Genomic DNA, 25,099 nt, shown 5'->3' with positions numbered 1-25,099 from the left:
TAGGACAAGGAAACAAATGATAATAGGTGTAGGCACCTTTATCTGTAACATTGCTAGCAGCCATTTTATTTCAACACCATTGAAGACTAACATAAGCATACTAAGCGTGCTGTTACACTCGATTTCTAGAAATCAAAGATAGATACATAATGCTCTTGAGCTACACATGATTCTTCCTTTATAGTTGGCAACTAACAGTCTTGTCTAATGCTAGCTAAGAACAACCTCAACTCTCTTGCCTTCTTTGCATGCTCAGGAGATGCTTCAATTTCTGACTCACTTAAGTCGATCATTTCAATACAGTCGACACTGGCTCGTTGACATTTTGAAACCATGCGACTTGGCACAGAAGGGGACGGGCTCAAGAGGTCAATGACTTCAGTTGTTGCCGCATGTGAACCAGTAGGGTAGCGTCCTGACACATTGTTCCTTTCAACCTTGCCTTCTAATTCAGTAGGAAGCAGAAGCAGGTTTTGTTTCATTTGATCGACTTCGATCACCGCGTTTCCATTAGTCGATTTTGCTTCCATGGTTAAAGAAGCTTTCTGTCTGGCATTGCTCTCAAGTTCGATGTCAAGAAGCAGGTTTTGGAGTTTTAAGTCAATTTCTTTCAGAGGTGCTCTGTTCTCTGATTTCTTTGGTTTGGGTTTACGATGATTTTGTTTTTTCCCTTGAGCTCTTCGCTCCTCAAACTCCAGAATCTTTTCAGGACAAGCACTGAGGGGAAAACGGAAGAAATTAGAATTTCCATTATTGAAAGGTACGGTTCTATCCTACCATAGTTAAAAAATATTCTGCATCAAATATTTACATCAGTATAATAAGAAAATGACATAAGACCTAAGTGGAACTAATTCATCTCATTTACATCTATAACAAAAGTTTATTAACAAGAGATCATTGTTTAAGAGATTATCACTCACTCCTAGGCTTGATTGGAAATAATAGAATTCCTTTACTGTTCTCAAAAAATGCCAAATGAACTTGAAATGGCTTGCCTGGATTTTCTTTATGAGAAAAGCAGAATGGAACATCATTCATTCAACTCAAACAGGAAGTTAAGTTAGAAAAGTACTTCAACATGCCCACCATGAACACCTCAAAGGGAACACAACCTATTATTTTATACGAATTAAGTTGTTCTACAAAAATGACAACCCTGATAGAGACTGATTACCTCTCAACGAGATCAGCTGGTACTATAGAGGTGTTAAGTCCATGCATTTCTTCCCAGGAAACTTCAAAGCATTCTTGTCCATGAACTTTTCTTGGCTTGATGATGCCAGACACAGGACACTTAACGGGCATCTGCAGTTGGAAAAAGAATCATCAGCCCACACCAATTGCAGGCACATAGATTTTGATACCATGGAGTACAAAGACGAAAGCCAACTAGTATCACATCGACTTTCAACAATTACAAGCTATAGATGCTGGACATGGTTGACATTTCCTGAAGTGAATCTGTATCATTGTTCTTTGTCATGATTTTGATGACCACGGGTTCCTATAATCTGTTTAAGCAGTTGCTTCATAGATGAATGGGTCAACTAGCTTCATGAGGAAAGGATGGATGTACTGGCTCCCTTAAAAAAATTGCATTTGTTTCAAACCCCGAGAAAAAAACATTAACATTCTAACTGCGGGATATCCAAACAAGCCTAGTAATATTAACTCCCAAGAACCTTCACGGAAAAAGTTTGCCTTCTAAGGCATGAGTCAAGAGGAGAATAAAGTTCAATAAGCCGTACAATGACTGAGGTTACAAGGATCAAAGAACAGTCGAATAGTACCTTATCCAATGGAAGACGAACTCCTAGTTTGGACGAAGTAGAACGCAAATTAGCAAATCGCCGCAAGTCTCTTTCAGCAATCTTAGGCAGGATATACTCGTCTGAACCACAAGTACCAAACAAGATATCATTATGAGAATGAACAGAACAAACTTTCCTCCCCATGGAACAAGAAGGGCAATTTTTGGAAAAACGAAAAAACGAAAAAAGTGATGCTCAAAGATCTCATGCTTCCTCACCCCACCTGTAATTTCAGGTTTTGGAATGATAGTACTTGTATGGTGTTAAACTATAATCAAGTTTCTAGACTTTCAACTTGTCAACAAAAAAATGTATTCAATAATTTCAACCACCACAAAAAGTCTGATAAAACCATGAATCAACATGAGGAGAGCATTTGTGTGATTGCAAGTGCAGAATACATCATCTAAAGACCTGTTTTCTCCGGAGGCCAGTCAAAAACTTGAGCACACATCTGCTGAAGTTTGATGCGGTGAAATGGATGCAAAGCAAGAACCCTGCAATAGTAAAGTAGTAGTTAACAGTTGGTGTCATAATGTTTCCCACTTCCTGCTTCTTCTCAGCAAGTTCACAGCACTGTTTCTAAACAAATGAAAAACAGAAGCAGTGAAAGGCAAACCTATGCACAACTTCAGAATCAGCTGAATGGCACTTTGGCTTCAAATATGCATCAATAACTTGCAGGAAGTGATCTTCCCCTTGTAAATCATGTTCAATTCCTACCAAAACAAGGATCGCAGCAACAGTTAGACAACAAAAGATTTAGAGACCACAAGAACACATAAATAAAGCTGTCTCCTTTTAATGCCTGTCTAGATTATGTGGTAACGTGGAGCCTAATTCTGAAGGAGTAGCTCAATCAGGGTACTAGGGCACTCTATTGAGCCACGATGTGATAGATTATACTGACTAGAATTATAGACTTTTCCTGATATTGAAAAGTCAGTTCTTGTTGGCTTCTTGTTGTATCACCCTTGGGAGAAGAATGTCCGAATAGTGCTTTATTCCTAGCTGCCTTAAGACCCGTAGCTAAGCTGGTACTTGAACTGTTAGATAATCAGTCGGTGATAACATCACTGATAAATATACTGATGAGAGGTGATGACATTTCTCTAGTCAGGATACGATAATCTATTGACACTACTATCCATAATTTTCTTTTCTTCACCATTGATGTTAATGTCATGATTCAGCTCATTTTCTTTGGAGCTGCACCCCTGTTTCCTTGAACCCTTTAACTTCTTTGCAAATGACAATCCTTCCAACGCAAGCCGTTGAAGAACTGCATTATCACCCGCCGACTTAACAATCTGGCAAGCTGACTCCTGCAAACCAGGTTGAAAAGCTTAAGAGTCCGTCAACCAAGCACACGTCACAAAACCTAAATTGAATTAAGTAGAGAAAAGATCAAATAAACTGAGAAGCAGCAGATTATTCAACTTACCGGGCCTAGCCCACGAACACCTGGGGAGTAGTCACTACCAAGAAAAATGGCCAATGTAATCTGAAGATTAGAGGTCAGTTATAATACTTAATACTGACATAATCCCACAGGATAAGCTACAAACTGGAATATTTGATTTACAATAGAAGAGCCAAACCAGTTGCTAACACATTAAATAGAGAGGTAAAAGCCGTAGAAACATTCATGATAATTTCGGAGACCATGGTAAAGAAAGAAAACATGCTAGAATGTAAATCCATCGTAGTGTATTTAAAGAGAAGCATTTCCTGAACGAGAACTATTTTTGTTGACTCAAAATGTATCAGAACATTGTGGTACACTAGGGAAAATTTTAGGGGCTATTTCATCAGAAAATATCCGGAAAGAAAATTACCAAGGAGTTCCTTCCAAAGCCAAGTTTTCTCTCAATGTCAGCCATCTCATAACAAACTACATAACCACCTTCCCCTAAATTATTCACAACAAATCATCAGTATTAGCTCACATAAGAAATAATCGAAATGATAAGGCCCAAAGGGATAACATGGTTTCTATACTGCAGGAGCAAGGAAAAAGCATATGCTCACCAAGGCAAATATCTCTATACACTGTCCTTGCACCAAACAGGAAGATATCAGAGTCCGAACTGAAACATCCGTCCTGGTGACACGATAAGAACAAAACCAGCAGCAACGATTACCACAAAAATAATGCAACAGCAATGAGATTGTCACCAAAAGAAACACAAACAGGTTTTCCTTACACATAATGACTCTGAGTTCAACAATGCACACTGAGCTTCAGCTTCCTCAACCCTGAGTATGGTTTGGGCAGGTGAAGGTGCAACTAAGGGTTAATATTAACTTGTAACATGAAAGGATGATTATAAGATTATAAATTAACCTGTAACATTCAAATTTTCACGAATCAAAATTTAAAAATACTTGCATCACCCACATGCTTGTCATCCCAAAAGAATACATATACAGAAGTTGCTCTTCCTTTAACTGTAAACATGCCAATGACGAGTCTGATGCATATGTCTATATGGTTAAACCAATAAGCAGATATTAAGGTAATGAAATCGCAAGGAATTGCATCCCCAGGCGTGTACATTGCAAACCAACTTCTACTCCTGATCTTAGAAACACGACGGAATTTCTTTTATCATTGAAGTACTCATTTGCTACCCTCATAAATGTTTAATGCACTTAATATTGACTAAGTTTAGCTCCAGTGAAAATGGATTCTGGTTCACTAATTGGGCATCAAAATTAAGGAAATATTGGCAGATGCCAGTGAACTATACAATTGAAAAACAACTTCCTAGTTCCGTCATATTGCGCACTTTAGGTCATGAAATTTGAAAATCCCATGTTTCTTATTCTAAAGAACACTATGAGAAAAGTAAAGCAGACCTCTGAAACAGGCAAACTTGAACAGATAATAACTTGAAGTACCAACCCTGAGACGGTCTACCACAAGAAGGGACACAATCGAATGAAAGGTAAGAAGGTAAGTGAGACAATTTCTACCGGATATGCGACATCTCATTTTGTCTCCTCTGTTGTGTATTTTCTTGCAAAGGAGAAGAAAAGTGTCATCTTTCAGTCATCATTTATTGTTTTTATGTAAAATGGAATGTGTGCACTGCACACAGTTGACCATGCAAATCATATATTGGAGCATCTCAAAGATCAAATAAGGAAATACATAAAAGTAGAAGAATGGGATATTAATCATCATTAATCTTCCATAATCCTTTCCTATTTGTCATCTTTACTTCTGATGACTCGTACTTTTGCAGGATAGAAAAGATTTTTCCAGAGTAAAATCAAAATTACCCATCTAAACTTGGAATCCCAAGAGCCACACCAAGCAGTTTGGCCTCTTTTATCATACAAGAAAACTCGGATCCCATATTTCTTCGAAGTGGAGCAACTTTCTGTGTATTTGTTTCATCCTGTGTGACCTACCTTCATTAACTCCAGTTAGAACAAAATTATCTCAAAACTTAGAAGTTCAAATGAAGGGAATGTAGTTGTCCAGTAAGAATCCTACCTCAGTTCCGGACTTCAAGCGCCGCCTATAAGTGGATAATTTGATAGCTGGAATTGATCCATCTATGAAACAACAAAGATCATTGACTAGTTCGATTTTTTTCATCTATGGAAAAAAGGAAAGAAAAGATAGGAATAAACAAATAGAGAATATATAGGTCCTAGATATTCCCCATTCAGAAACTATCTAACCAAATCGTGGAAAGCTTAGAAATCAATTATATTCTTGAAATTCTTATTCGTCTGAAATTCAAAGCTTGAAAATGAGAGCCAAGCAACCTATTTTAGCCTACTTAAGAGGTACGGATGCTGACCTTTACATTATGTTGATCTTTCAGTAAACTCACTAAGCCTCGAAGCCTTTTACCCTAATGACATGATCGTCCCCGTATGTCAGTGTTCTACTATTGCAACATTCCAATGCACAAATTCCTTATTGTCAAAAGCTTAGTACCGACATTGAACCACTATCTTCCACAAGAACCATTTATCATTACAGAGTTTTCTTGAATATTGATGACTAGTATGTTTGAACAAAACTTGCTATTCTCCTTGAGATATCTTGTATGCTGATGAAATCCATTCAAATACGGCTGTGGTGAATGGCCTGACAAATGGTTAGCCATATATAATCCCATATGATGATATAATCGATATTCCAAATTCTGTATCCAATGTTTTGACGCATTGGTTGTCAACTGGATATCTACTAGTAAATTCAAATGCCTAAAATGACCTCCATGGGCCCAAGGTGCTAACTAATTACGGTGGGAGGCTCCTTTTAACCTAGTTCACTGCATACCAAAATATAACAATTGATAGAGATCTACCTAATTGCATGAGTATCCGTCATAAAAAATTCCCACTTGAAATTGCAAGAAAAAAATCAAAAACGTAAATGTTTTTATCAGGTAAACAATATAGCTTAGTTACACAAGTTCAAACCAAAAAAGAGGGAGGGGGGCGTGGAAAGAGGGTGAAATTAGAGTACCAGTAACAAAGATAAGGCTGCAATTCAAAGCAATGAGGGCTCGGAGGCGGTGGAAGAGACCCTTGAGATAAAGCTTGTCCTTGAGGGGACAGTGGGACTTGTTGACATTCTGAAGTTGAACCATCCAACAAGACAAATCTATGCATACCCTTTTATTCCTAGCACCCAAAAGCAAATTCTTTGAGCGTACGCAAAAAGATGCACATCTGTTTATGTACTTCGGCATAAAGTTTAGGTTTGCAGAAAGAATAAGTGGGCATGTGATTTGAGCAACTAAATCGAGAGAGAGAGGAATAACAGTAGGACTTACTTGAGGTGATGAAGAGGGAGAGTTTTCTTGCACGATTCTAGGATGTCCCACAGGTTCTTCACCCCCATCTTTGCCCTACTTCTTCATACCAGAGTTCACTGCACTCCCGGACGAGAGAGAGAGAGAGAGAGAGACGACGGGGGAAAGTTGGGGAAGAGGAAAGTTTAATTTTGAAAACAATTTTGCTAGCACCACTCACTTTAGGTTGAAAACAATTATAGTCAAACATACACTTACAGTGATGAGTCCCGCACTGTCTTGCATGTGGTACTAAAATTATTGTTTTGAAAAATCCAAAATTTGTATGTAATGTTTATCTTTTACAGATTACAGATTACATAGCTTTTTTTTCCCGCTAATTTGGTATAGTGATTTTCATTCCCTTTTTATAACCACGCTTCTTTATTTTTTGTCTTCTAATTGTATGAATTTGCATTGTTATCTTTCCAGATGTGAAGGAGTAACAAATTAATTTCGCAAATTCACATTACATAAAGATAAAAATAGAAATAAAAGTGTAGCTATAAAAAGGTTGTGAAAATCAAACGACTTTTCAACAAGAAGAACAAAACAATGATACATCTTTCTCGTTTTTTGTGTCATTTCAATCTTTCTGCGTTTTGTGTCATCATACGACACTGTTCTATCCAATGACATTATACATCATTAGTATCTGTTGGTTATAATACTCTGTTGTGCGTTTGGGATGGTTGGACTGGTCATAGGGTGGAGTACGAGTTTTACTTGGCCTCAAATTCATTCCCTTAGTTTGAAACCCGGACTCCATCTTTGATCCTAGAACTTACAGAGGATCATACAACTCATTTCTCAACTTCAAAGCACACAGGAATTAAGTTTGGATCGAGGAGCCCCCCACCCCACACACGCGCTTCCAATATGTCCATCTGTGTTAGGTTTTGGGTTTGATGCTTTCAGTGTGTCATCCCGATCTTGCATGATACTCACGGTTTCATGGTAACTTGCTTCTGGATGGCTTTATGTGTGGTTGAAGATGGTTACTGAAGGGGTTGCCAAGTGAAAATAAAAGAAACTGGAAGAAGGATTTGAATTTGAAGTGCAGAGAGTTGAAGAGAGTACTAATTTGGATGGGGCAGTGTTATTCAAATTGTCAGAAGCTTCATTGAAACTGTCGGAAGCCATGGGAAACTTTTGGGTGCTTATAAAACGCACTGACGACAACAGAACTTGATGCCTCAATCTACCAAACAATGTTTTAAGTAAAAGAGAAAATACTAAACCCTGTGAATCCCTAGTCTGATGAACCTGGGACACCTCTGGTATGTCATAAAGCAGAGTCCACCTTCCCTGGTATTATTTCACAAGCAAAAGTCCAGCAATAGAGTACCCATCAGACCTTATCGAGGAGAATGCAATTTGCTTTTGCTAAGAGAAAACTAATCATACATTCTGCAATCCATCTGGCAAAAATGAAGGGGGAAGTCCAAGAGTCATTATCTTATTCAAACAACTTATGATGCTAACAACGTCACGTTCATCCACAAGCGATATATCAGCAGTACATTGACGAAATTCAGGAACCCTGAGTCGAAAACAAAAAAGGCAATACTGTTCTCTGACAAAAGCAAGTTTGTATAGATGTTATGGCCAAACAAGCGACTACAAATCAATATTCCTTCTTCCCAAAGTTCTTGCACCAGAGCTGCGAAGGTATGGGGCGAACTGGGTGATGTGGCCGTTGCTGCAGAAGAAGAAAAGAAAATGTTTTTAGCATGTCAAAGAACTCTTATCACAAGCACGTGGGAACACCCACACAATCCGATGGCAGAGTCAAAAGTTAATACATTCATGGAGATTTTGTCCTATAAGCATTTCTTCCATGAGTAGATACGAAGCTCATCACTAAACAAGAAGCGTAAGCTGGTAGTAGTCAAGGACAAAATGTGGAGAGATCATAGAGATGATGTGGTCCTTGGAAAAGGAAAACCTCTAACACCAGTAAAAATAAGTGCATTCTATTGAAGTTGGACGTGCACAAAAAGACAAGAAGAATGCATAGACAATGCGAGAAATATATGTTACATCAGCACGGATACGGGGGAGGATGCATTATTTTTGTAAGATTCATCTAATCCTCACTCTTCATGATACCATGACATGCTTGGTTTCATATTTTGCAAACGTGTCTTTAATGAGATGATGTTTGCAACCCACAATAGAGTCAGAAAATTTACGTATAAAACAGCTACAGGAAAAATATGTGTCAGAATTCATTGGAAAAATAGAAATCTTACACGTTACACAGTAAATCAACTCCTTACCAACTCCATTGGGTGCATGTCCAACAATGCATATAGAACACCCATGCCATATCCTTACCCAAGTGTATGTGTCCTAGACTCCTACAAGAGTGCTTCACAATTTAGAAGAATCAATGTGACATGGTTGAAGAATCCTATGGTAATAGATATAGTCATAACATTTAAAGGTGAAAACGGGCTTGTGTGGCTGATAGTCTTGCAGTAAGTTGTAAGAGTTCAAAGACTCCAACTGACATGACAATGGCACAGTGATCCAACCTAAAGACTGGATCTGGTTACAGCCACGGCCTAAGTGCATCATTTCTATAACCTAAAACTGACAAGTGAATGCTACGGGATTGGAAAAGTAAACCACATAAGATGAGAGGTCAATCTCTTAGACCTTGTTCGTTTGGGGGACTCAAATCCCCTGGGCAGTCTCCAATAAACTTTATCTATCTCTCTCCATTCATTACTCTCAAAAACCTCCCTCAAAACCCCCAAACAAACAAGGCCTAAGACTTGTTTTACACAAAATCTAATAGCCTGACTCAAAAAGGATCTATTTGTTTTCTGATTCATGATCATGTTATTTCACACCAAGGTCAAACATGAAAACGGGGAAATGGGGTTAGGGGAGGTACAAATGGACATCTGCAACAATGATTTTATACTTGCGTTTGGCTTGATGAATCATTTCATTTTACACAAATGTTGAAAAGGTATATCATAGAGCATATGGTTCAATCACAGTTTCCCCCCTGTAAATAGATCAATTTCCAAGAAAGTAATGAGTTACAAGCTCAAACTACAAACTTTCTTTCCAACTTAAAAACAAAATAAATAGGATGAACCTTGGGCAAAGAAACTAATCAATATCTATGCAACCCACTACCATTTAATCCAATTCAATGCTGCACAACTAAAACTTCAAAATGCACATAGAATAAACAACAATAGAGGAAGTGGTTAAGGGCAGCAGCCAATTTATGCTGCACCCTTCTTTCCTCAAAACAGTCCTCTACTTCTCTCTATTTTGATATCTGCTTCTAACCAAGTTTCAAAAGTTAGAACTTGTAATTCCTTGCTCGAAAGTGACAGAAGCACTCATATTCACAACTCGCTAGCAAGGTGCGCACACTATTAAAATAGAGGTACCAAATGCACAAAGCTCCCACATATGCGAGGTTTGGGGAGAATTACTATACACAGCCTTAACCTTGCAAGCAAACAGGTTGTTTCAGATAATCCAACCTGTGACCTACGGGCCACAATGGGCCAGCTATACTGCTGCACCAGTCCACCCTTCAAGTGCATAAACTATTCCTCAACATTATTTCCAAACCCTTAACAAACTCAAAGGTCACGGGCATCATTAAACATAGATCAGCAAAAGATCAAATACCATGATTCATATATCGAGATCATGGTACTGTCACTGCCCACTGACCAACTCCAGTACACCAGAACTCGAATCAAACAGCGAAAGATGTCCTTTGAAACAATTACCTCAACAAAAACAAAAAGCCCTAAAAAACTGGACTTCGTTGTCACTTCCGGTAACTAAAATTGCAAATACCAAATCCCAGATCGAGCAAGCTCGCAAACCGCTTTCCGAGAATTAAACATCTAATCATCTCAACTTCAGCAAAACAGATAGGACCATCCGCCGAAAAGCAACCAAAATGTTCGACTAGACGCATATGTAATGCGTGTACGCATATGCAGATGGATAGAAAAGTAACATATACTCCTACATAATAATAGGGAGAGAGAGAGAGAGAGAGAGAGAGAGAGAGGGGTGACCTCGAGTTCTGCGGATTTCATGGCTATGGGGATGCAGATGAGGAAGACGCCGGCCATGGCGATGGCAGTGTTGCGCTTCCAGTGCTTGGGCCTGCAGTTGGGCCCACCGGTCATGGTCCACACCTTGGTCCTGAAATCACCTGCATCTCCGTGGTGCCCGTGGTCTCCTCCTCCTCCGCCCATGTTTGCCTTCTCTCTCCTCACTCTTTTTCTTCTTCGATTCTCAACTGCTAAGCGGAAAATGAAGAGGTAGACGAGGATTTATCCCCCGATGATGAGATGTAATTGGAGAAGACTGGAAAACACGTTTATCCCCCCTCAACTATCATCTTGTGTCTAATTCATCCTTACAACTTCCAATTCAAGTTGGCGTGTCTTAATTATTATATTGTAACGATAATAGCACATTATACTTTTCTTACTATATCAATGAAGTTCATTTATCTTCCCTTAAAAAAACAACGGTTTGTTTGGAACTTGAGAAAACAAGCGGAAAAGAAGGGAAAACAATTAAGAAGGAAATGTTAGGGAAAATTAAAGAGAAATTACGAAAAATTTTAATTTTGCATTTGAAATTTTCCCTTCTTTTTCTTTAAAAACCAAATAAGGGAAGAGAACTGTTAAAAGTTTTCTTCTTAAATTCCAACGTACCCAAAAAATATATATATATATATTCTTCTTTTATTTCTACTTATTTCCCCAATTTCCAATCACACCCTAAATCATTTACCGAGTATGTCTATTCCTTTTGACCAAAATAATAATAATAATAATCTACCGAGTATGAAAAATGATAGGTACACCCTACATATATGTTTAGACCACACACATATAATTGTGAGAGGTGTGTGATTGGTGAGCGTGCATGTAGCATTTGTTGTCCAAGTATTTTAATCATAATTCATTTTGAGACTAAATTCTATCCACCGCCGATGTAAAATCTCATTTTTCCACCACCGTCCATTATAGGCCCCACCGAGTTTCTATTCTTGTGATCTATCCCACAGCATAAAATTGTCATACAAAAAATCAACTTGATCAGAAGTCGATAGATATATATAAATTTTAATTTTGGTTTATAAAATGGACGATCTGATTTCTGTCAATAATAATAAAAATAAACTGTCCATTTTACAAAGCAAAATTTAATTTTTGATACTCTATCGATGTCGGATCAAGTTTATTTTTTGCATGGATACACTATTATTTGGGGTCTACAAGATGAATAGTTCTGATCAATAATAAACACACGGTAAGACCGAAAAAAGTGGTGGTGGAAAATGGGGTTTTCCATCGCCAGTGAAAATAATTTAATCTCTTCATTTTAGTCCTTTTGTTAAAAAAAATCAATTGATCAAAAAGGGTGGGAGTAATTATACATTGAGAGAAATCGGATTATACCAATTGCGATGGGACTCTTCTCTCTTCCTTTCTTCATCTTCAAAAATTTCCCTATACGATCTCATGTACAGTTTCAGCTCCAACAGACATTATAAAATGAAGTATACATAAAACTATCTCAAATGATGAATTTTTATCTTCAATTAGCCCCATTCTGCGTGGAACACTTGTTTATAAGCCTTAATCAAACCCAAAAGATAACGACACCCCTAATAACGGATAACGGTGACGTCAATATTATTAGATTGTAGTAAATTATTAATGGTCCATCTTTTCAAATAACTTGGCGTAACAAAAAGATTGAGAAATGGTTCCCCACCATCTTAGAATCCATCGTTATGGTCTCCCAAGCAAAACTTATACTCCTACCACCCAAGACTAGGCTTTTAAGCGCGTTATATCTCAACTGATCCGACCTAATTTTAATTAGGAAGCCATTTTTAATTGATACTAATGCGATTGCAAGTACCAAACTCAAACGACAAATAAGATTTCACTGCATTAATTGTTCATTAGCCAAAATAAAAAAATACAAATCTTGCCCATTTAAACCAATTTCCCAACATTTTTAAAAACATGTACCGTGTGGCACTGACGTGTATAAAAAATGAGTATAAAATACGCATACAAACATGTAATGATAAAGGATAAGCAAATGAGTTCAATGAAATATATATTTCGACTCGATATTATTGCACAATATGAAAATTAGAATGGCCATTTTGCAAATGATTTACTATACGTAACCTATGTGAACCAGCAAAAAGCTTTGGTAATCTATATCAAGTAATTGTAATTTCCCTTTAATTTTCAATAATTAATAGCAAGCCCTTATTTATTGTCCATGATAGACTTTCTAAAATCGAGTGGTTTGCATATGATCTTACGCTAACTGAGTTTTTATTTAGTTTCCCAAATACTACATGTGCAATATGTAAATAAATTCCTATAAATACTTGGACAACGGAGTATTATTTATGAGATTTATGGTAAGATTTTAATATCCCTACGTAATTTTCTAATAGAATATCCTTAGGCCCATGAATTTCCTATACTACCCATCACATTCGCACCTTCTTATAAAATTTGGTCACATCGTGATAAAAGAAAAAAAAAAGAGTAAAAAATGGAAAGAAAAAAAAAAACTCCACCAAACTAGGAAGTAGAAGTTTAAAAGTTACAACCTGTTAACACAACACCTTCTTAAAATTATTGGGCTTCTAAATTTTAACAGAAAGTCTACCTCCACCGCTCTGTTTCACCGCTTCCCCGACCGCTCTTAATTTCACCCTTCAGAGAATTTTTGGACTGTGAAATCAAGAGCGGTTGGGAGAGTGGTGATACAGAGTGATGGCGTAAACTTTCTAATGCTTTGTTTGGATGGTGTTTTGAAAATTTTTGAGTTTATTTTTTAGGTAATGAGTGAAGAGAGAAATTATGATAATAATTGAAGATATGAATAATGAGTGAAGATAGATAAAGAGAGAAATGAGAATAATACTTGAAAAGAGTATGAGTAATGAGTATTTTTTGAATTGAATTTTATCTTTTTCAAAATTGCATCAAAACAAGACATTAAAAGGGTAAAATGGGGTTAGGTACGGTTGTGTTTGGTTGAGAGTTTAGTTTAGTTTAGTTTAGTTTTGGTAGTGGGTGGAGAGAGAAATAGAGTAATGATTGAAGATAAGGGTAATGAATGGAGAGAGATAGAGAGAGATGAGAAAATAATAATTAAAAAAATAAAATAATAATTGAAAAAAAAAATAAAGTAATAATTGAAAACAAAACTAAAACTAAACGTTGAACTGAACAAAACCGACTCATTGTTTTCCCCCTCTGCCACAAGTTCTACCTACTTGACGGTGAACCAATGGTAAGTCAGTGCCACGTGTACTGATCGGTGGGGGCAGGCTTGTCCAGAAGCCTAGGGTCAAGGGTTTGCATGGTTTACCAGGTAGTTCGTTAAAACGGCCAGGGTCTTTTCAGTCATTTCATACTTGGAAGAATCTGATTCCCTCTCCTCCCCATCTCCAGTTACTACTCCAACCCCCATAATAAAAAGAAAAAAGATTCAACCGATTACGACACAGACAGGCAAAGATCTGCTAACAGCAAGCAAGAAAATAAGAAAATCATGCTCCAGGTCTCACTCTCTCTCTCTCTACGCATGTAATTTTGCAGGCATGTTTAAACATGTTGGTTGTTTCTCTATCTGTTTATGCCTTGGCAAAATGAAGGCTTGATCGGGGCAGATCTGAATCGGGGACGCTCTGGTTAGAGATAATTGAGATTGTTGAAAGGGAAATCTTGATGCGTGGAGTTTTGTTTGTGGGTTTTGGATTGTAGGTTCCATGAGTAATTTAATTGTCAATTTCACATATGTGTAGCATGGCAATTGAAATTTGTAGATCTCTTCTGGGATTTGAAGAATTTTGATTTTGCCTTTTTTTTTTAATCTGAATTTTGATTTTGCCTTCAGAATTGGAAATCAGATTATTTATCCTTAGGTTAGGACTTTCTTTTATTTTTCTTGTCCTTTTTTTGGGTACAATTGACACATAAGTCATAGTACAATTGACACATAAGTCATAACAAGCAAACCCCTCTCTCAAATCTCAGATCAAAGATTCAAGATTGTCTCATGATTTCTCCAAGAGAGAGAGAGAGAGAGAGGAGGAGGAGGAGGAGGAGGAGGAGGAGGAGAAAGAAGAAGAAGAAGAAGAAGAAGAAGAAGAAGGATTGTTTGTTTTGTTCTCACAAGTCCCAAGTGAACCAAGATAAAAAAAAAAAAAAAAATCTTTAACTTTAATAACATTCATAGGGTTATGTAGAAAACACATCAGACAACAGGCTGGCTGGTTCTTGACTTTTAATTAAGCTTTTCGATGAATCGTATCCAACCTTTGAAAGGACAAGAATTTGGCTTCATTTCAAGCCATTTCTTGCTTATCTTTAACATTTTCTTAGTTTTTCAGTTCCATGGCGAATAGCACGACTCAGTTACCGAAATTTTTTAGTTTACATTCTTGCAACTGATTTAATATCCAAGAAGATTCAAGATGCTGTGTTCCACCTGCTACGTAGTGTAAAGTGTTCAACACAAAAATAGCACTTGCATTTGTTAGGCTTGCTTACGAAAAGGACACGCTGAGGATATAACTAACAGATTTACCATATTTTTATCTCTAACAATTTAAGCTTTTAGATGGATTGGTTGTTGGCTTGGTCACCTAAGTCACTGGTCAAGGTAGGCGATTGGTGAATTTGGCAATAGAAGGAGTCAAATTCTCGTGTTCAATACTAGATCTCCTCACATACATTCATTTATGGCCACATGTACTAAATTTTCAACTGTCGTGCACATCACCCAGTGGGCAACATGTCACTCGTTTATGGGTAGCCTTTATTGCAAGCTACTGCTGATTGTGTGTTGGTGGGCAGTAGATACCGGATTTTAAGTTGAAGTAAAAGACTTAAGCGGTTTGATTGGTTACCAATCTAGGGTTGTGGAAATGATGTGATGGCCTGAACTTGCTCTCCAGTGATGGGGGATACTAATGTGTTATTTCTATAAAAAAATTGGTCTTAGGTCCATTATGTGAATTTCATAAGCCCACAAGTCCACCTCTTAGTTTTGTAAGGTGTCAAGTCCATTTAAAAAAGTTCATAGTAGGCCCATTCCACTCCCTAGGGTAGGGTACCCTAGGGTTTAGGCACTTTCATAGGATTTTAGGGTGCATTTTCCTATTATAGGGTAGGGTACCCTAAGTACCCTAGGATTTAGGCACTTTCATAGGGTTTTAGGGTGCACTTTTCTATTGTAGGGTTTTAATGGTTTAGGCACTTTCATAAAGTTTAGAGTTTTAGGCACTTTCATAGGGTACCCTAGGGTTTAGGTTGGATTAGGTGTGTGGATTTTTGTGCTTACACCAAATCTCCCTTTTTTCTATGTTCGAGAAGTTTAGCTTTAAAATGTGTACAAACATATATAAACTTTGAAGGCACTCTCGCTCCGAGTTTATTTTTATGGACATTCTCGCACTCTCTTGCTCGCTCCACAAGTTCTAATGACTTAGGTTGTTAGGAATTTAACAATAATTCGTTCTACTAGGAATAGGAACTATACCATAATGTATTAGAGAAACTCGAGCTTCGGGCAAAGCACAACTTTGTATGTTAGTTTTCCTGTTGGTCATTGTTATAATTCAAGGGATGATTTAACCAGTGGCGGAGCCAGGATGTGTACCTGGGAGGGGCCAAACTAAGAGGAGAAAAAGAAATGCGACAAAGATGAACTTTTGAATATTTATTAAGGGAATTGATTTTCACACTCCCCTTTTTTATATCTACACCCCTTTTTTTTTGTCTTTTAGCAAAAAAAAAAATACATTCACTTTCAACACTAAAAAACAAAGAAGGGAGTGTGGATATAAAAAAAGGGAGTGTGAAAATCACTCCCCTTTAAGTATATTAAAAATAATTGTAGAATTTAATTAAGTATACGAAAAAAAGTCCTGACTATTAAAATCGCAAAATGTAGTGTTTTCCTGTTTTGTTTTAAAAAAGAAAAATTTTAAAATGACAGAGTGTTATTCCACATCAATTTTTTTGTCGGGAGTGTTATTTCACTTCAAATGTAGCAAATGGACTGGCAATCAATTGGTGGGCGCCCTATACTCCTTGCATCAGTCTCATCCCATTTCTCCTAGATTAGTAGTAGTAGAATAAGATTTGTCTTGTAAAAAACAAAAAAATGCATGTGAAACAAAAAAAAAAAAAGAGTCCAAATTGGGGGGGGGGGGGGGGATTCCCTATACAACTCTGCCGTTGGATTTAACATTGTTTTCGAGAACTGCTTTTGCAAAACAAGTTCAACTTCAAAGCCAAACACACCATACCTTGGAGAGCTTACTCTCTTATTGATAACTCAGACCTGACTTTGTAGAAGCTTGGCTACTTTAAAAAGTTCTTTGAGTTGAAAATCATCTGTTGAACTTGTTGGGGAGGTCTGTTTTGACTTGTCTATGAGCTACAACTTCTATTTGATAGAATCATAGAAAAGTATAAGTTGCAGGGATAACACAGGTAACGGGTCAACGACGGTCACGTGATTAAGTTAGAAAAGCTTGTCGTCCGGATGCAAACACACATGATATTGCATGAACTCATTTCCATCCAGCAAATTTCTGCTCAATAAGAATTCTTAGAGAACCAATGTATTTGCAACTTTGTTTTTCTGGTGCTACATTTTAATTTTACGGATATTGTGTTTCTGCTGCTTATCTTAAAAGTTCTTTTTCTTTTTAAGATGTTTGTTTATGAGCACTTGTGGAGTTAACTTTCAATGGGTTGACCGATTTTCCTGAAACGGTTATGAGATTTGTCTGTTGATGTGTATAGAAAGTATTGATGGGTTTTCTGCATGTTAAAGACGAGAAACTAAATTCCAAATATAAAGCCAATAAGTGTTAATAACGGATGGTATGGCTTCATTTTTCTGTAAGATTAATTAAGAAGGTTGCAAGAACAAGTGATGAATTGCGGACTTCTCCTATTAATTACCTTTGTTGTTTATGTAGGCATTGTGAAGCAACAAGCCTCCTCGGTCAAGCTTGTTAAATGGAAGAAGGTGCATCGATTGGGAGAAGATGGGAGGAAATGGATATCGACATATTGGTGAGGATATTTCAGTCTTTTGACATATTTGAGTTGACTTCTGGTATTGCTCAAGTTTGTAGCACATGGCGTTTGGCTGCTTGTGATCCCCTGCTGTGGAGAACTCTTGACTTATCGATGTTGAAGTCTAACTTCATCAAAATCCCATTAGAACCATATGTTTATGTGGATGGCCGGTCTGATAAGACGTTAACAAAAGTGTTGAAGATCGCTTTGAATCTAAGCAGGGGAAATATACAAAAGCTAATTTTCCATTTTAATCTGTACGTCAGCGATGATCAGTTGACTTACACTGCAGAAAGGTATGTCAAAGAGGTTACTCGTACTTGTATCGTGAATATACCCTATTTCCTGTTCCATGGCGTCAATGGTGTACACACACATATGATTATCTGACGGGAGAACATGTTTCTATTTAAGTTCAAAATATCTCTTACCTTTCCTGGGCTTGAGATTATACTTAGCTGATACCGCATTAATGAATATGATGCTCCTTGCTTGATTCGCATGCCAAACTGGAAATTCGAAAAAATTAGAGGATTAGTGTTGGGGAGGGGAGGGATGAATTGTGGATTGGATTGGCTACTCATATAAGGACTTCAACCTGTCCTCTTTGGTGAGTTGGAATACAAGAGGCTGTCGTTGAGAAGATCTGATGACAATCATGAAGGTCATCACCGAGAGTTGAAACAATATAAGCACAACTTTGAAAATATCCTGTTAATTAACTTTGCTACTATGTGGTTAATTAACTTTGTAGGAACGACACAGCTTTTCCTTTTATCCATAAGCATGCCTTGGATTTTCTTACTCTCCGGCATAAAGAAACATTTACATACTATCAGTTGTTTTTTGCATTTCAGAAATTTGATGACATCCTAGGGATGACAACAATTAGCATTGGGGTCGTTTCAGCACGACTTTAGTGTTCTAGCTCAGCATTTATTCATCAACAGAACGAGTTGAGCAGCTTACCAAAATCCTCAATTCTTCATTAATGGGGATTGCTGAGGGGTAGACTAGGTACAAGCCTAGCATTTGACCGTACAAAGCAGATGCTCCCAGTTTCAAATCCACAACCCCAAAGGTGTTGGTCACGTTTCAACCAATGAACCAGTGGATTTGCTTCTTCCACCCCCAGAATAAGATAGTACAATAAATTTAACGTGAAAGGAGTAATAACTTGTTTGGGAAGCTTTTTTTGTCAAGAATAACTCATGGTTCATATTTGGTTATCACGCAGTTTTTTATTTAGCTGGACTTGGAAAAAAGGAGGATTTAGTGACAACTGGTTGACTATCTTTCCTATTGCAGGTGCCCACGGCTAAAACGACTTGTAATGCCAGCTTGGAACCGAATAAAGAAAACTGGAATATGCAGGGCTATCCGCATGTGGGAAGATCTCGAGTCCCTCACAATGCCAAGCATAGCAAATCCGCCATACCTCATGGAAGAGATTTCAAGAAACTGCAAGAACTTTTCCGAACTCAAAATCATGGGCCCTTGTGACACCTCCTTTGCATCCACATTAGTTGCATGTCTCCCGACCTTAAAGGTTCTAAGCCTCCGTTGCTCAACCATATTGAAAGATGCCCTCATCATTATCTTGGATGAGTTACCGAATTTAGAAGTGCTAAATATATCTCACTGTCTCCTTATCGAAGTCCCTCCGTCTCCTGCACCAAAAAAAGTGCTCAAGGAAATCGACGAGTCTATTCTGGAGAAGGCTTCTAGGTTGCGCGAATTTTTGACTTGCATGGATAACTCGTGTGTTATGTGCCAGAGAGCTAGAAGTGATGAAGGGCTGATGAGGTGGTACAAGTATGAAGAAGGGTTGTGGAAAACAGATGAGGTAAGATCGCTTGCGCTTTAACTCATGCACCCCCAGGTGTTTTTCAGCCAGCTAATTTACCCTTTTTAGCTTGGAGTGATTTTAGTAAATTATGTGCAAAGGAACAGGAATAAAACTTTGGTCGAGTGGATGTAGCAGTAGGTTTTGTGTTAAGTATATCCTCCTTATGAGCGGCTGGCCGTGGCGGAGGCTTAACCGGCTGGCGAGGTTTTATGTCCGTATTGTTGTTGTACATATGGTGATTTTTTTCTTTCAGTGTTGTTATAAGTCATTGACATTGCTTTTGCTTTCTGGTGTCTATGATGACCTTTTATAGGTATTCCCTAAGCTAACTGATTTATTTTGTCAAGTTTTCGTGTGTTATTTTTGGGAGTTTTAGAATGGCAGTAGTGAATTGACTTTTGGTTATTAATTTCTGTACACGAGGATGGAGCGTTAGGAGGACTTAACAACATGGAAATGCCCCCAATGGGGTGGAGATGTAAGCCATGTGAAGAAATATGTATCATTTGGGAAGATAGAATGTTGTTGCCTGGATATTTGGTGTGAGAACATGCGTGATTATTTTTTTGTATCCCAAGTTTCTCTAATATTACCAGTTGTTTTCTACTATGCACCATTCTATCACATCGTTTGCTGCGGTTCTCAGAACAACTTTTTAGTGTTACTGTTTTAGTTTCGGAAATTGCACGAATCGTTCTGTATTTGCGGGCTGCTTGATTTGAATGGTTATCGTACCTAACCAGAACTGTGTTTCCGTTACCAACTTTATGATTGTTTGGTGAACAAGAAGCTGCAAGAAAGTGAAGGAAAACAGTAGAAACAAACAGTGGCCTGGCATCTATAGGTTTATCCACTCATACCTGTAGGACACCTGTGAGAGTGAATATATATTTTTCTATCAGGTCCGTGAAGCATGCATTACTGAGATTGTCTAAACAATGAATGATCACCTTTTCTTTTGTTGTTTTTGCTAAAGCCAAATCAGAACAGAGGAAGGAGAAAGGCAAAAGAAACAAAGTAGCAAAAATCTGGGGAAACCATTTCATGTGCTAAGGATTAGCTTATCGCACACAACCTAGTATAAGAAAAGATCTCAGATTCATAATAAACTACAAAATAAGTATATAATTCTTGTTTTTTTCTTCTTTGATAAAAGGTAAGAGATTCATGCAATGCATGAGAGTGAGTAGGTTGGCGATGAGCAAGAGTTGAATCATTGAACATACATGAACTTAGTTAAGCACTCAACTAACCGGGAGTTGAACCATGGAACATACATGAACTTAGCTAAGCATTGAACCATGGAACATACATGAACTTAGCTAAGCACTCAACTAACCGGGCATACATGAACTTAGCTAAGCACTCAACTAGCTAAGCACTTAACTAACCGGGAGTTGAACCATTGAACATACATGAACTTAGCTAGGCGCTCAACTAACCGGGCATACATGAACTTAGCTAAGCACTCAACTAACCGGGCCAGCTTGCAAGTTCCATGCGCTTTCTATTGTTAGCATTTATGAATTTTAAAAAATATAACTTTAATCTAAGGAGGGAGGGAGAGTACAAATCAACTTTGTATGCATGTATAAAGGTGTAATTGGCAAAAAATGGTCGGTGGGGCCATGATCCCTCCCAGCCCCCACTGTGTAACTCCATCATAAGTCGCGTGCGTAAGCGCGAGAGTGAAAGCGTTTCTGAAACACATCCAAACTTATTAAAATTCGGAAGAGCGAAGATTGAAGAGTGCAAGTGGGACCTCAGAATTGAGAGCGGGAGTGAACACTATTTTGAAGGCTCCGCCAATGTGTCTTGAAACAAAGACATACTCTCAATCGAATTTGCCAATGAGGTCGTATGTTCAAATTACACAGAGGCCAAATATTCCTAACCTTGGGGCCATTAGTGAGTTTGCCCAATAACTAACTTCATGGCTCCAGATTTAGTCAAGTTGCGTTCAAGTTGGTCTATACATGTAATAAAAAATCGAAATTGCCAAAGGACAAGGTTACAAGTAATGAACATAGGTAGTGACCGATCACCTAATAGACAATGACGACTACCAATCTAGCGGTTTTCTGTCTCTGTCAGGATCTTTGTGACCTAATTTGGGTTCGCAAGGTGTACGATTGTACCAGCTCTGTTCCACTAAAATTTTTATTTTTAAGTATTTATTTTCAATTTTATGAGATAGTTCATTCTTTCATAATACATCATTTGTAACGACCCGGATTTTTGACCCAATTTTTTTTCCTAAATATAATATTATTAGAGTTATTTTCTTTAATGCAATTCTTTTTTTTAAATACAATTATGCATGTAATATATACATGTATTCTTTTTAAAATTTTCCTACACATAAATTACTTGCATGCACAAATACAAACTCCTTCCGTCTCTCCGTCTCCCACTCAGTCTCTACTTCCTCCATAACCTTTAAATCAAGCCAAATTCGTCCATTCCAAATCCCATGAACCCAACCCAATTAAATTTACTTTTATCCTCTTCCACCAAAATTCTCCTTTAAATACCCCACCTCATTGACCCACGAAATTTACACCACAATATTCCCCACGCCCTACCAGTCCAAAAGAGAGAGAAAAATCAGAGAAACCCAAGCTTCAATCAATGGAGTTTTAGAGAGAGAAAAAAAAGAGAGAGAAAAGTGGATTTCGTACCAAGACCCAACCGAAACTCAATCCGACCATTCCAATCTCTTCCTACTACTCCTAGCATCACCAAACGTCGTCCAATTCGGTCCCAAGTTCCCTTGATCAAAGAACCCGAAGTTGTCTTCTCCAAATTCTAAGTTTCGGTTCAAAATCAATTCGATTCAATTCAAGGTATTATAATCTATTCCAACCTCTTCTTTAAGTATATTAAGTGTTTATATGCTTAACCCTAGATCCCGAACGAAAAAAATATAGTTTACTGCGCGTTTTCTGCCGTATTCATCAATTTGATATTACTTTTGATCTCGATACTCTATTTGTAATTATTTGCAAAGAAGATGACCTTTCTGATATTTATTTTACAAACCGTCTGATATTAGTATTATGAAAAACTACTGATCTGATATTATTTTCTTACAATGTAATATCAACTTAGTATAAAACGTATTAATTATATCAGTTTAATTTATCTGGTAGATTTAGTTGTTTTTAAATGTTTCAAAACGACTTTTCGACCTTCCGAACATTATTTTTGACCTCCGAACTATTTTTCCTAGACTTTTCTCACCTGAAAGATCATAACTTGTTAAGATCATATTTTTTTTATTTAATTATCTATTTATTGAATTATTTATTAGTTATCTATCAAGTTTACTAACAAAAAATCTTTGCGACCTTCCAAACAACGTTTTAACACCCAAACTAATTTTTCCTAGACTCCTTGCATCTCAAAGATGATATCTTGTTAAATTAATATATTTTTTATTTAATTTACTATTTATTGTTATTTCTATAGCGTTTTCAATCAAAAATTCTTTACGACCTTATAAACCTTATTATAAATGCCCAAATAATTTTATTTAGACTCTCTACATTCTGAAGATGAAATTTTGTTAACCGCAACATATTTTAAATTGTAAATTATTTATTATCTATTTACTTCACTTTTGGTCACTTTATTTAACGTCTTTATTTAAATAAATTTCGTGACCCTCCAAACCCAACTTTCGACACTCAACTGGTTGCATAGGACCTTTAGGACTCTTATTAAGGTCATGATAAATATTCTAATATTTTTATCTAATTAATGTATTTAATTAGTTTTTAATTAATCTATTATCTTAGAATTAATTAATAAGAGCCCAGAAAATTTTCCTTTTAATTTCTTTTAAACATCTTACTTTATTATTTTCATTGTGATCATACAAAATTAAGGGCAACGGCCCATTCATAAAAGGTTGTGTGATTATTTTGCTTGAAGGTTGTTTTAATTATTATTCGTTTTAATTGTATATTGCACTATTACTTGATTTGAATGTTAGAATGGACCCTAGAGACATGGGGTGGTATGCGAATAGAGTTCATTTAGACGATGCTAGGTAATGGATGAATTGGAAAGTTTTGTTTGCTTTAGAATGCCTGCAGGCAGGATTTTGAGATGTGATGAGTTGAATGTGATGGTTTGAAACTGGCAAAGTAAGCCCAGTGTTGATTGATGAATGATGATTGGCAAAGTAAGCCCAATGATGAATGATGTATTGATACTGGCAAAGTAAGCCCAGTAATGATTGTGAAGTGGTATATAAGATAAGCGAACCCTAGTTATGATTCGGGCATGATAAGCTTTCTTTTGTTGTAATGAGAGGGATACACGCTAGGTACATAACTGAAGTGCAATCCGCGACAACAAAAGAAAATGAGCTCATGGGACAGGGCATAGCTAGCGGTTGGGGAGGAAAGATCTCGCGGAGAGATCTTAGATTTCACATTAGGTTATGGATAGTAATGAACTGGCTTATGTGGAGAATATTTGTTTGGCTTCTTCGATTCAATATTATCTTGTTACCTGCTAATTGTAAAGTAAGAGGGATGGTTGGGTTGGATTATTCTACTGGGTGATTTATCACTCACGGATACGTCTGTATCCTGGCAAATCGTTTACTTCGGCGATCAATTTGCCAGTGGGCACAGGATTCAATGGAGATGATTCAAAGATGGTGCAGTTCAACACGGAAAGAATATCAAGAACGAAGATCTAGTATGCTTCGAATTTGTATCAAGCCTAGAGTCAGCTCTGAAGTTAATGTATTTTGAATCAGCAAATTTATCTTGTGACTGTAATAGCTAAACTTTATTTTGAAAAATTATATTTATTTAGCAAATTTTCTTAAGATTTTATTTTATATTGCTTCCGAAAAGTCGGGGCGTTACATCATTTTTAATTTAAAAAATAAATATACTTAGTTAGTGGAACGGGTGTGCTAGCTAATTGCAGTTTGTTGAGATTATTGCAAGAATAAATGTCACGCATAATGTCTCATTTGTCCTTGCCTAATCTGGTTTCCTCACCTACCAACTGGTCAAGGCATCCATTTTTTTTTTTTGGAAGAACAGGAAGAAATGCATTAATAATGAGGAAAGTACAACTACACTATTGCCATTACAATAATGAATACACACCAGCGACGAACAAAGACCAAACTAGGGCCTAAGGAACATAACACACCGTACGAAGCCGCAAAACACCAAAAACACCACATATGCTATCGCCAGAAGATAAAGGCCAAATAGAAGGCCAAAAAATGCCGACGACCAGCGAAGACCAACATGAGCCTAATGATCATGGCATCCATTGAGTCCCTCAACAAAAAAGTGTACAAAGTTGGTACAAACTGACTACCATATTCAAAATTTAGAATATGAAAAATATGATCTCTTGAAGTTAAATCTTCGAAACTATTTCGGCTAGGAATCAACTAACCAAGTTTGCCAAGAGGCCTTTGGCCTA

General features: G+C 37.1%; 3 protein-coding genes across 6 annotated transcripts; 1 reads left to right on the top strand and 2 right to left on the bottom strand.

Annotated features, from left to right (window-relative positions):
• Positions 1-15: 15 nt before the first annotated feature.
• On the bottom strand, positions 16-6,821 carry LOC131319570 (single-strand DNA endonuclease 1). 3 transcript variants are annotated; one of them, XM_058349890.1, is made up of 14 exons: positions 6,620-6,821; positions 6,310-6,467; positions 5,320-5,381; positions 5,103-5,230; positions 4,022-4,073; positions 3,846-3,918; positions 3,653-3,726; positions 3,259-3,318; positions 2,983-3,139; positions 2,434-2,533; positions 2,229-2,311; positions 1,794-1,894; positions 1,178-1,308; positions 16-717 (listed from the first exon to the last, which is right to left on the bottom strand). In XM_058349890.1, the coding sequence occupies exons 1-14, from the start codon at positions 6,685-6,687 to the stop codon at positions 192-194; spliced, it is 1,773 nt and encodes a 590-aa protein (XP_058205873.1). In that variant the 5' UTR covers positions 6,688-6,821; the 3' UTR covers positions 16-191. The 3 variants fall into 3 exon arrangements, with proteins under 3 accessions (XP_058205873.1, XP_058205872.1, XP_058205874.1); XM_058349889.1 differs by having other exon boundaries at positions 2,959-3,139; positions 6,620-6,799; XM_058349891.1 differs by lacking the exon at positions 6,620-6,821 and having other exon boundaries at positions 2,959-3,139; positions 5,103-5,234; positions 6,310-6,361.
• A 1,247-nt stretch (positions 6,822-8,068) lies between these two features.
• LOC131319566 (uncharacterized) lies at positions 8,069-11,074 on the bottom strand. Its single transcript, XM_058349881.1, has 2 exons — positions 10,705-11,074; positions 8,069-8,339 (listed from the first exon to the last, which is right to left on the bottom strand). Exons 1-2 carry the CDS (start codon positions 10,885-10,887, stop codon positions 8,265-8,267), a joined length of 258 nt encoding a protein of 85 aa, XP_058205864.1. The 5' UTR covers positions 10,888-11,074; the 3' UTR covers positions 8,069-8,264.
• Positions 11,075-14,089: 3,015 nt separating this feature from the next.
• Positions 14,090-19,982, top strand: LOC131319057 (F-box/LRR-repeat protein At3g48880). 2 transcript variants are annotated; one of them, XM_058349163.1, is made up of 4 exons: positions 14,197-14,248; positions 17,506-17,586; positions 17,685-18,083; positions 19,096-19,982. In XM_058349163.1, the coding sequence occupies exons 3-4, from the start codon at positions 17,725-17,727 to the stop codon at positions 19,652-19,654; spliced, it is 918 nt and encodes a 305-aa protein (XP_058205146.1). In that variant the 5' UTR covers positions 14,197-14,248; positions 17,506-17,586; positions 17,685-17,724; the 3' UTR covers positions 19,655-19,982. The 2 variants fall into 2 exon arrangements, with proteins under 2 accessions (XP_058205145.1, XP_058205146.1); XM_058349162.1 differs by lacking the exon at positions 17,506-17,586 and having other exon boundaries at positions 14,090-14,248.
• The last annotated feature ends 5,117 nt before the right edge of the window (positions 19,983-25,099 follow it).

This window comes from Rhododendron vialii, chromosome 3a (assembly GCF_030253575.1).
Source record: "Rhododendron vialii isolate Sample 1 chromosome 3a, ASM3025357v1".
NCBI lineage: Eukaryota > Viridiplantae > Streptophyta > Magnoliopsida > Ericales > Ericaceae > Rhododendron > Rhododendron vialii.
Note: the sequence above shows the minus strand (reverse complement) of the source record. Positions and strands in the feature narration are given on the sequence as shown.

Coding starts and splice junctions, on each gene's coding strand:
- LOC131319566 (XM_058349881.1), bottom strand. CDS start 10,887: ATGGGCGGAGGAGGAGGAGACCACGGGCACCACGGAGATGCAGGTGAT. Junction 8,340..10,704: donor TGAAATCCGCAGAACTCGAG/GTCACCCCTCTC, acceptor CTTCTTCTGCAG/CAACGGCCACATCACCCAGT.
- LOC131319570 (XM_058349889.1), bottom strand. CDS start 6,687: ATGGGGGTGAAGAACCTGTGGGACATCCTAGAATCGTGCAAGAAAACT. Junction 5,231..5,319: donor GCTTGAAGTCCGGAACTGAG/GTAGGATTCTTA, acceptor TAATGAAGGTAG/GTCACACAGGATGAAACAAA. Junction 2,312..2,433: donor GATTCTGAAGTTGTGCATAG/GTTTGCCTTTCA, acceptor TTACTATTGCAG/GGTTCTTGCTTTGCATCCAT.
- LOC131319057 (XM_058349162.1), top strand. CDS start 17,725: ATGGAAGAAGGTGCATCGATTGGGAGAAGATGGGAGGAAATGGATATC. Junction 18,084..19,095: donor TTGACTTACACTGCAGAAAG/GTATGTCAAAGA, acceptor TTCCTATTGCAG/GTGCCCACGGCTAAAACGAC.